The sequence below is a fragment of the Lutra lutra genome, chromosome 1, assembly GCF_902655055.1.
Source record: "Lutra lutra chromosome 1, mLutLut1.2, whole genome shotgun sequence".
NCBI lineage: Eukaryota > Metazoa > Chordata > Mammalia > Carnivora > Mustelidae > Lutra > Lutra lutra.
Window position 1 is genome coordinate 207,859,514 of NC_062278.1, and position 12,012 is coordinate 207,871,525.

General features: G+C 48.4%; 1 protein-coding gene across 3 annotated transcripts in view; it reads right to left on the minus strand.

Moving 5' to 3' along the window:
- Positions 1-12,012, minus strand: part of LARS2 (leucyl-tRNA synthetase 2, mitochondrial) — a 151,527-nt gene that overhangs the window by 57,481 nt on the left and 82,034 nt on the right. For all 3 annotated transcript variants that reach the window (XM_047695976.1, XM_047695984.1, XM_047695991.1), the window contains exons 8-9: positions 8,304-8,411; positions 5,891-6,050 (exon numbers count right to left, since the gene is read on the minus strand). In XM_047695976.1, the coding sequence (XP_047551932.1) occupies positions 5,891-6,050; positions 8,304-8,411 (268 nt within the window). The remainder of the gene's footprint in view (positions 1-5,890; positions 6,051-8,303; positions 8,412-12,012) is intronic.

Sequence of the window (12,012 nt, forward strand, 5' to 3'; positions counted from 1 at the left end):
TTCCTCCCCCCTGCTCCTCTCCCAGCTCGCATGTGCTCTCTCACTCCCTCTTGCTCTCTCAAATGAATAACTAAAATACTTAAAAAAAAAAAAAAGGCAATATGACCACATGCAAAGAACGAAGGCAGACCCCTAGTTTGCTGTATATAAAAATTAACTCAAAAATGGATGAAGGACCTACATGTAAAATAGAAAGTGAAAAGAACATCTAGAGAACTGGAGAACATTTCTGTAAATCATACATCTGAGAAGGGACTTGTATCTAGAATATGTTAAGAACTATAAGAAACCAACAACGGAAAGACAACTCAATTAAAAACTGGGCGGAGGGCCTGAGTAGACATTTCTCCCAAGAAGATACACAAACAGCCAACAGACACATGCAAAGATGTGCAGCATCACTAGCCATTGGGCTAATGCAAATCAAACCCACAATGAGATTCCACTCCCGACCCCCTGGGAGGATCACCGTCAGAAAGACAGACAATAACAGGTGTTGGCGAAGATGGAGAGGAACTGGCAGCTGCTAAGGGAAACTCTGATACTTCCTTGGCCAGTTAAACACAGAGCTACCATATGACCTGGGAGGTCCCCTCCCAGGTACATACCTGAGGAAATGAAAGCATACGTCCACACGGAAATCCGTACCTGTGTTCACAGTGGCACCCCTCATAGGTGCGAGGAAGTAGCTAGAATGTCCATCAACCAGTGAATGGACAACTCAAATGCGTAATGTTATTCTGAAATAAAAGGGAATTAAGTACTGACAGAGGCCACAGCACGGACGAGCCTTGAAAACATTATACTAAGTGAAAGAAGACAGTCACAAAAGGACAAAATACTGCATGGTTCTATTTATATGAAATGTCCAGGATTGGCAGATCTATGCACAAAGCAGACCAGCGGTCGCCTAGGGCTGTGGTAAACAGTGGGGACAGGGTACGGGATCTCTTTGGGGGTGACAAAAACGTTCTAAAACTGTGCGTAATTCTGTGGATATACTAACAATGCCCGGAATTGTCCACCTTCAATTAGGGGTGAATTATATCTCAATAAAGTCATTACAAGAAAAAAAAGAAAAAAATGTAGCATACTACATGAAACAGTTGGGTTGGGGTTGGGTTTTTGGCTTTTTGCTTTTTTCATTTTTCCTACCTCAAAGTTCTAGCAGGGCAGTTTTTCCACTAGAAAAGAAAAAAAAAATCAGAGTATGAATTTAAGTATTAAGCCGATTGGTAATGAATTCACGGCAGCACCTTGCATGCTCGACGCACCTGGTCAAAATCGATTTCTTAGAGAGAACAAAACTAAAATCGGAAGCTCTGGACCAGATCGAGAGCTCTCTGTGTTTCTCCTCAGTCAGGTTCTGCCCTCGTGAAGCAGGACGCAAGGAGGCCACAGAGAAATCTGGCATTAACCGAGGCATTTCCTACAAGGATTCCATAACTGCCAGATGCTTTCGACAAAAGGAAGCATTCCAGGCTCAAAGGTGCCCTCTGCCCTTGGGGCCCCCCTGCAGAGCAGGCAGGTGTTTCGTGCCCTCTGGAAAAAACAAACAAACAGATGGCTTTTGCTCAGTGATCAGCAAAGCAGTGCTCCGCTCGGGGATACTCTGGGAATAGGGTTGTGCAGTCAAGGAAGCGTGGGAAGTGCCATGTGACGCGCTCTCGGAGACAGTCGTGGTGCACAACAGATGTGCAAAGGTTCTGAGAAGTCCTGGAACAAAGCAACCTGTTCATCTCTGTTTATCCCAGGTTATGTGAGCGCAGAGGCTCTTCCCTCCACAGAGCATCTATCAGCATGTGCTGGAAGGATGGTAGAGGGAACTGTTTGATTAAAGAACAGACTAAAACCTACAGCATCCAAACCCATACACATTCTGAGCAGAAAGGGGGCAGGCCAACCAAGAGTGAGCAATGAATTATTTAATGCTCCGGGGCTCCCCGGGAGATGAGTCTCTTGCTCTCTGATGTGGCAAGAGCTCTCTGATGTGCTCTCTGATGTGGGGTTCTGTGGTACCCTTTAGGGAGACCTCACTTAACCTTTTGGCGAAAAAAAGTGCCTTGTGGAGACCACCAGTGACTCAGATCCTGAAATGTGTATTCCAAAGCCTCAGGGTTTGAATATTATTTTAATATTAGAAATTTAAGAAAAGAGGCCAGGAAAGAGACAGAACAGCTTCTAGAACTCTGAAGATATTTCCCTATTGATGGTTTTTATGGTTTCTAGCTCCCATCAAGTCAGAGCTTACATAACATGACTTAAGTCAGAGGCGGTCAACTGAGAGAAGGAGGCAATGTGAATGATAGAAATAAACTCAGTTTGAAGAACTCTATGGGGAAACACCTGACTTTTTGCTCTCCTAAAGGAATCTGTGCCAAATCAGACGAAGCTGAGCAAAAAACACAGTACTTCTGTCAATAACACCAGCAACCCAGAAATCAGGGCAGTGTCCCCAAAGCCTCTGCCCTTGCTGCCTTCCAGAAACTTCTGGGAGCTGCTATGGCCCCGCCATTCTGACAACCGCTATTCTCTTGTCTTCACCATCTCTTAACTCGTGGTTTGCCGGCCCTCCTGCCTGCCCTCTGCCAAGCATGCCCCCCGATCTATGCGTGTCATCCCCCTCCACTGAGCCCCACGGGGCTCCTTCCGTACCCGCAGGGCCCCCCACAACTGCTCTGCCCACTTGGCTGGGAGGGCCAAACTCACAAAGGTGAAGTGACCTTCCTTAACTCACAGGATGGCTCTGGGACCAGAACCTTCACCATCTTCTGCCCACGCAGGAGCTGCTACGCAGAAACCAAGTTAGCGGCTGAGGGAACCCGTTTGAGGATTGAACCTCCTTCAAGTGATACATTGGTGTCACAGCCGTGTGCTGCCCTGACTTTCAGTGGTCACTAGTCACCCTCAAAACCTGACACCAGAGGAGAAAAAAATCAAGCCGCCTGTCGGTGGTAACAGACAGTGGTAACAGACAACAGCGACAGGACGCTCAGGTTTCAAATATCACCTCCAAGGCCGAAGAAAGCATACATCCATATTCATACGGTGAGTTTTAATTCGCTTTTTAGAAAAACTGCCATTGCCAAGGCACACTACTGGCCTTACGTAACCAATGCCACATGTCAAAATCCAGAGACTTGACATGCAAATTAATCTTGAGACTTTGAATAAGTTGACTTCTGCAAGAGTATTCCTAGTCTGAAAATTAGAATTGGAAAATACAGAGCCAAGTGTAATGTTCCATTTGGAATTATTTCTGAGATTAAAAAGAGTGGTACGTCCAGTTGGTTGGACGACTGCCTTCGGCTCAGGTCATGATCCTGGAGTCCCGGGATCGAGTCCCGCATCGGGCTCCCAGCTCCACGGGGAGTCTGCTTCTCTCTCTGACCTTCTCCTCGCTCATGCTCTCTCTCACTGTCTCTCTCTCAAATAAATAAATAAAATCTTTTTTAAAAAAAAAAAGAGGTGAGGACGAAGCTGGCAAGCCATTCAGCGCTAAAATGAAATGATGGGACAGGTCAAAGGTGACAATACCCAGAATGACCATGAAAACGTAGCTCTTTGCATTTGCGAAAATAATTTAACTTTTTACATATCAAAATGTTTGGAATTTATACAGGGCCTTTCATGCCAGGAGCTCTGTCTTTCATAATGCATGGTCTCATGAAGCCCCTGTTAATATTACCTCGTTTTAATGTGTGTCCCCAGGTTAACTGTAAGAAAACGAAATCTAAGGGCTAGATGTTTACATTTTTTAGTTTTTCCATTTTAGATATTCTTCAACCATCACAGCCCACAAGGAATCTCCGAGTGCTCATGAGAGTAAAAAACGATGAGTTTTTCCCTTTCAACTAAAGAGTTGAAAAGAATCCAGTTTTTCTTTGGAGTAAGTGGAAAAGCAAACAGACAGCTACCCGGGACTTTATAAGCACAACACTGGAATTTCAACACAAGTCTTTTTTCTGTTTCAGTACGTAACAATGGGAGATGATGGCAAGTGGTACCTCTCTCGGGCTGGAGTGTGCCACACATGTGTCTGGCCCTCCTCTGTCATGGTCACAGGGCGGGGGCGGGGGGAGGCAGGACAGAGATCGGCCCTCTGCACATGCTCTAGCGCTTAGCACCAGCAGGCTCCTCCGAAACGCTCACTGGTTTGAACCTGCCTTCAATGCTGGAAGTAAACCATTAAAAGTCTTCCGCAGAGGTAAGTTGGAATGACACTATCTTTCTAGCCTGATACCAGGAAGCCTTTCATTCTGGTTATCTTAGGAATAGCAATTAAAAGGAAACACTCTGCATTATTCTGCAAACCATTTTTGTGAAGTCAAATAATTCACAGACCCCGAGAATTCAGACTGTGTTCTTCGGGTTGGAATTTAGAGTTTGTGAAAAGAGAATAAGGATGAGACTTTCACAGAAAAATTTACATTTCTCCAGAGACCTGCTTCTTCCTCTTTTTCTTCTTATTCTTCTTTTTGTTGTTGTTGTTAAGATTTATTTATTTATTTATTTTAGAGAGAGAGAATGATGGGGGAGGGGCAGAGGGAGAGGGAGAGAAAGAATGTCAAGCAGGCTCCATGCTGAGCATGGAGCCTGACGCGGGGCTCGATCTCACGACTCTGAGTGGAAACCAGGAGGTGACACTCCACCAATGGTGCCACCCAGGCGCCCCCTCCAGAGACCTACTTCTTTTTTTTTTTTTTTAAGATTTTATTTATTTATTTGACAGAGATCACAAGTAGGCAGAGAGGCAGGCAGAGAGAGAGGAGGAAGCAGGCTCCCCGCTGAGCAGAGAACCCGATGCGGGGCTCGATCCCAGGACCCTGGGATCATGAACTGAGCCGAAGGCAGAGGCTTTAACCCACTGAGCCACCCAGGCGCCCCCAGAGACCTACTTCTAATCGACGGGGGACCTCCTTTTGCCTGCCCAGGGTCCACACTGCCTCCCTTCTAGTAAGAGCCTCTGAGTTGGTTCTGGGCAGCGACCCCTCCTCCCTGGTTCTGGTCGTGGTAGTCGAACAAGGAAGGTGTCTGACCTTCCCTTGCCCAAGAGAAAGGCCACGGGCTTCAGTTATACCATCCAGACCCCTTGCCCTACAACGGGAATCTCGGACCCAGTACCCCACACACTGAGGTGAGGTGAGAGCAGACTCGCTCAGTCAGTGGTGCTCAGGAGACTGTTAGTTCCCGCTGCCAAACCCCCCACAGCTGCCTGATCCGGGTCCTCTTCCAGACTAGTTCCTGCTAGTCAGCAAGCTGCCCACGGCCTCCAGGAGGTTCCCTTTGTCCTCTGGGTTGGCCGGGGGTGCCTTCTGCTGCTCGCACCCGCAACCTCCTGACTAACGCCCAGGCACTCCCCACATCCTCACAGGCCAGGAAGACCTGCTGGGTCCATTCCGGGTCAGCCTGATCCACTGACCCAAGGCCTCGTGCTGAACGGGACCCTGTTCAGCTGCTCAGATGACTGTGGGAATTCTTTAAAACGATAAAACGAAGTTGTTGAAAATGCTTTCTCTGATTCTCACCAGCTTCTTCCTTGTCGCCATCATCAGGATTGTCTTATCTGACGATGGAATTACAAGTTAAGCAGAAGATGCTATTCCTGTCAGAAAGACCCTTAAGGCTAGACTGTATCTAAAGGAAGAGTTGAGCTTTTGGTCAGAAACTCAAGAAGCCGAGCAACCGGCCACTCAAAGCGCAATCAGGGGTGGCGACATTTTCTAATCTCTCATTTATCCTGTTGGGAAAATAGAAAACTAACAGGTGAGGCCCGGGTGAGGAACAAATCACACAGGACAACGTATGGGAAAGGCCCGTCAACCCTGGAAGCGCTCGCTGTCCAGCTGGAAGGTGTGATCCCCGTGTTAGCCCGAATTCGCCAGCTCACCTTTGCCAGGGACGAGTGCCTTCCAGAAGGTTTCCTTCAGCGAGCTGTGCCCGTGTAAGAGTCTGTGGCTGGGAGAGATGGCCACGTGGGAGGTGCCATAGATGGCCTCGGGTGTGGCCGTGTAGGCGGTCAGCTTTTCTCCGGTGACTTGACCATCCACCTGGTAGGTAAAAGCAGAGCCATTTCCTTCCTCAGGGATCCTTTGGGGCTGTCGTGCTCCCGGGCCACGTCCCCTCCTCCCCTCCCCTCCTCAAGCCCAAACACCTGGGACAGTTCCGGGCTGCACCCCAGGGATGTGGAGCCCTGAGGTGACCCCTGGACTGGGCAGACATAGACAACAGAGACGACGATCACTATTTCTCTTCGAGAAGTCTGGTGCCCACTGCCAGACATATGTGGCAGCTCAGAATCGAACGTGGTCAAAGCATGCTGGGAAAGATGCCTCCCTCATTCTCCTGGCTCTTTTGTTCATAAATCAAAAATAACTATCAAGGGCGCCTGGGTGGCTCAGTGGGTTAAAGCCTCTGCCTTCGGCTCAGGTCGTGATCCCAGGGTCCTGGGATCGAGGCCTGCATCGGGCTCTCTGCTCAGTGGGGAGCCTGCTTCCTCCTCTCTCTCTGACTGCCTCTCTGCCTACTTGTGATCTATCTCTCTGTCAAATAAATAAATAAAATCTTAAAAAAAAAATAACTATCAAGGTTGTGAGAAAGGAGCTATCTTTTCCTCCGGGATTTATAGTAAAATAAATAAATAAATAAATAAAGGCATCTGCTTTTCTAACCAGAAAAACAGTCACTGAGGCTAAAACTTTCTGAAGAGGAAAGAGAAGACACCTCAGGTCACGCCTGAGCACAGTCATAGGCTGGTTAAATGCCTCTGAAACAAGAGGTATACATTAGGCATCAACTGAATGCTAATTATACGACAGACACAAGGAGACAGATGCTCCTGCCTTCACACATTCACTCAGATGTGCTCAGAGTGGGCCAGTGACGGGCAAGTGTATACTATGGCCTGAGTGCTGGCTAGGGGTCCCCTGTGGAGCCAGACTTAGGTCCTGTACCTGCCAGACTGAGAGTGCTCCCTCCCCTGAGACATCTCATTTTCAGGTGGGTCCAGGAATGGAGACGGAAACGTTTTCATTAATAAAATGTTGGGGAAGAGAGAGAACGTGGAAGCCATTTCCTGTTCAGCGGCCGAATGGCTCAGAGACCCACCACCTTCAGCCTGGATGAGAAGCCAAGGCCTTTTGACACGGGGGCCCGACCCAGTCTAATGTGCAGGACCCCAAAAGAAATGGCCCCAAGAGTCTGAACCAAAGTAGCAGCTGGACTGAATTTCAGAAATCTCACCACCTTCTCAGGAAAGTGGTGACAGAATTTGGTCATTTCAGGATTTGGTTTTCAAAGTCCCTGCTCCCTCATGGGGGTGGGGGGTGGGCTTCCCGTGTCTGCAGTTGGGAGTGAAGTGGACCACATTTGTGAGGAGACGACCCAGGCAAGTGTGAGCTCTGTGACAGGCAGCAGGAGCTCAGCAGACACCGGCATGGCTGTCAATAGGAGGAGTCTAGAAAAGTAGGTCAACTCTGTCTCTTGGCTGCCGTCCCCTCCTTCTCAAGGTCTGGCCTAAGGTGAGGGATGGGTCTGTAGCTAAGGGGACAAAAGTCTTGCATAGGGAGGAGACATCTGAGGAATTAAAACAAAACACAAAACAAAAAACCAAAACCCCCAGAACCTTCCCAGGTAAGAAACAGCAAAACAACCATCTTGTCTTGTAAGGACAAAGAGAAAGGTTTGGGGAGGGCACCTTTTGGAGGAGGTGGGCTTTCGGTAGTGACCTCTGACCAGTGTTTCCACACAGGTAGGATCTTTTGAACCCTGAGTCAGCCCAGGACCCTCACCAGCTTCGGGTGTGCCCTGCTTTGAGGTGGTGTCACCCTTGGCTTGTTGGCTTTTAACCTGCTTTGTGACATGAACACCTTGGAGCTCTGGGCCTGCTGCACAGGAAAATGCCCACACAGCCTTCTGCACCTCATCTCAGGGAGTTCCTGGACCCACAGAAAACCCTCTACCTGTGCTGACCAGGAGGGTGGCCTGTAGCAGTAGGAGGCGATGGAACCACTTGGAATGTGGCCAGCGTTGCTCTACACGTAAGAGAGCACAGATTTCAAAGACTCTGTACGAAAACTCGAGTGTCGATGGTTTCCTCACGTCCTGAAACGATCATTTCTTGGTATACAATGGGTTAAATAAAGATACGTTATTAAAATCAATTTCGCCTCTTTCTTTGCACTTTTAAAAACGTGGCTATTGCCAAGTTTGAGATGCTGCTGCTTGGTTGGCTCGGTGAGTTCTGAAACCGCAGATATGTGGATCTGTGAGCGTGAATCCACGGACAGGCTTTGCTCCATCACCTTCAATGCGAAGTCCAGACGGCAGCCCACACAGTCCCCGATCCAGTGGGCCTGCATGCCTTTTATTCCATACCACTCTGGAAGGTCCGCCAGCGCGTCCTGCATGGCCTGTGGGAATGGCAGGAGAAGAGGGCTAGAATGGCAAAGCTTACTTAAGGGATGCCCGGGCTACGGGGCTTGCTAAAGCAGGAAAAGCGGGACATTAAAGGAGGCTCTGAATTCAGCCCTCTCCTTGTCCACCTGCCAATCCGAGGAGCCCAGTGAGGGTAGGAAACAGATGCAGTCACCATGACTCAATTTAGTGAGATGGGTCCGACCCATTTCTCTACCCTGAGAGGGCCAACGTACGGCGAAAAGAAGAAAATTAATGAGGAAAGACCTTAATTAACATCTTTGATGGATGCAGTGAGCACCTCTCCCACAGTCTGGGAACGAAACAAAACAAGTTCAAGTTTCTGAATTTTGAAACTTAAGATAGGCAACTCAGGGGGCTGGGCAAGGCACAAGTCAGCCGTTGCAAAACCAGGACACTATGAATGACATCTTGGCATTAAAAAAATAAAAATCGGCTGAAGGGAAACCATCGCACTGATTTGCGTAAACATTTGCTATTACAAGTGCGTACACAGTTTCACTGTTTTTGTGTGGGTATGTCTATGCTCAGTCCTAAATCCCTACAGCAGGGAGGCTTTTCTATAAATTACTCTCGATGGCCTCAAGTCCATGCCATCATTTAGCATTTGATGATGAGATACATTCCTCCAACAGTTGGATTTAGAAGTAAATCACAGGGGCGCCTGGATAGCTCAGTCAGTTAGGCATCTGACTCCTGATTTCGGCTCAGGTCGTGATCTCGGGGTGGTGAGATCGAGCCCTGCATCGGGCTCCATGCTCAGTGGAGAGACTGCTTGCAATCCTCTGCCCCTCCCCTCACTAGTGCATTCCCACTCGCAGGTGCTCTCTCTCTCTCTCTCTAAAATAAATAAATCTTTTTTTAAAAAAGAGTAAACCACATATCTGTAACATGAAGAGTCCAATTTTAAATTCCTAGTTGTATTATGATTAACATAGGCAACATAATGATGCCTTACTGGTCTGGTGTTCTGAATTCATAAAGTGCTTTTACACACATCTCTTCTCCCATACTCTGGTGATGTAGCTCATTTTCAAACCAATGAACTTACGCTGCGGGAGGTTACAGCTCTCTGATGCGAGGCCGCAGGAGTGGACGAGTCATGATTAGACCCTGACTTACTATTCCTCAGTCGTGTGATAAACAACACAGAGCCTTCTCTATGCCCGTCATCTGTCCATCCACCCAGTCTCATCTACTCAATAGGGTCTGGAAGCTTGAAGATCCAGAAATTTCTTCTGCAGCAGAAATTATGGATAATGGACAGCAATGTGTTTATTAATTTTTCTCCCCCCCCCCGCTTTTTTTTTTTTTTTTACAAGATTTTATTTATTTATTTCGCAGAGGGAGAGTGAGAGAGCACAAGCAGGGCGAGCAGCTGGCAGTGGAGGAGGGAGCAGCAGACTCCCCACCGAGCAGGGAGCCGGGTGTGGGGCTTGATCCCAGGACCCCGGGATCATGACCTGAGCTGAAGGCAGACACTTAACCGACTGAGCCACCCAGGTGCCCCCATTTGTTTCTTTATTCTACTGCAAGGTATTAGCCACCCACCTGTCCACACCAAGACCTCAATCTAGGCACTGGGGGCTGGGCATACGCAAGACAGGAGAAACCAGCGATCCGCCCATGGAGTTTAAACAATGCACACACGCAGTCTGCTGCTGTCAGTCGGGTAACTGATCAAAATTCAATGCCAGATGCAATTAGTATCACAGAAGGTGAGACACAGGTCCTGGAGATGAGGCGAGGCAGAAGCAAAATAGTGGGCAGGCAGGGAAGAAAATATGAGCAGAGTGAGAAATTGGGAGTCAGCCAAAAAGGCTGGGTGGATGAACCCTAGAGAAGGAGAAGGAAAGTCACGGGAATGGGTGGGTGGGGAAAGCGAGGCTCCAAAAAGCAAAGACAGGAAGGGGGAAGAATAGGGGACTTGGAAGCAGAGAGATAATGCGGAAATGGCACAAGTGAGGGAATGAAAGTTGGGGAGCCCCTGCCATGTGTGGGGCTATGGGGCATCTGCACAGTCAGGTGGAACAGAGCCACATGGAACATGGCTTACGGGCTGCTAGGTGACATGGTGAGCCTTCCTGCCACAGGGTTGTCAGTCTCAAGTAATGAGCGAAGGAAAGAGGGAGCAGAGCTATACTACATGCAAATGGGAAGCAGACAAAATGAAAGAGGGAGAGCACTGGAAAGCCTTGTGAGTTCAAGTTGCTCTTTGAACATAACCACACACCAAGGCTAGGCAGGTCCCCTCTCCTTCTGCCGCCAACGAACCTAGTGAGGACACTCAGCATAATCTCCAATGCAGAGACCCAAACACCCCGGGTGTTGGTAGGTCGTTTCCAGCACATGATCCTAGGCTTCTCCCATTTCTGGACCGTTACTTATGAAAGGTGAAAAATGCTTTTTTTGTGTAAAGATTTTATTTATTTATTTGACAGAGAGAAAAAGAGAGCACAAGTTGGGGAGCAGCAGGCAGAGGCAGAGGGAGAAGCAGGCTTCCTGCTGAGCAGGAAGCCCCACACAGGGCTTGATCCCAGGACCCCAGGATCATGACCTGAGACGAAGATAGATACTTAACTGACGGAGCCACCCAGGTGCCCTGAGAAATGATTTTTATGACAAAATATAACCAACTAGAAACTGTGGGTACTTAAAAGTCTACTTGGTAATTTGGATGGGAGATCTGTGAAAACCAAACAGTTGATAAAGAAGATACAGGAAAATTTAAGGTAAGCTTTAAACCTTGAGTTCATCATGATCTGTGCTTGACACACCTTATGATGCTGACAAGACTATGTTGTACCAAGAACGCTTGCCCAAATCTCCCAGGGGAGGATCAAAGGGATCTAGAGCTGCCAGTTTTAAGCAGAATAAGGAACAAATCAACCACGTACAAATGCCACACATACGTTCCAACTCCCTGTGATCGTAAGAAGGCTTCCCAGGGGGAAATCTAAAATACGTGATGGTTAGAGAACCGGGTGGATCAGTCGGTTAAGCGACCTGACTCTTGATTTTGGCTCAGGTCATAATCTCAGGGTCATGAGATCCAGCCCCACTCTGGAATCAGCACTGGGCGGGGAGCCTACTTGAGATTCTCTCTCCCCCTGCCCCTCCCCCTCCCCAAATAAAATAAAACACTTGATGGTGACACATGAAGGAGACCAACAGGGGCCATGACGTTTCTGTATTTGCTGGAGTGAAAGATGGCTTTTGGGAAAGTGGCGCTTGAGTTAATTGTTAACTATGCTCCAGATTGTTAATTATGCTTCGACTACAGTGACGTTCAAAAACACGGAGCCTGCCAAAGGCGCCAGCGTGGGCCATGTCCCTGGCCTGCTCTGGCCACCTGCCTAACTCGCCCCCCACCTCTCCAACGTTCATCTCTTCTGCAGGCTGCGTGCCTGCTCCCTGACGGTCAGAAGGTCCCTGAGAGCAAGCACCGTGTTCAGTGTGGCTCACCACTGAATATGCAGCACCTACTGTATACCCACGGCGCACAGCAGACATGTGGAATCCAGGAAAAACATGAAGACATGAGAAATGGGCCTCAAGCCAAGGTAATGTAGAGAC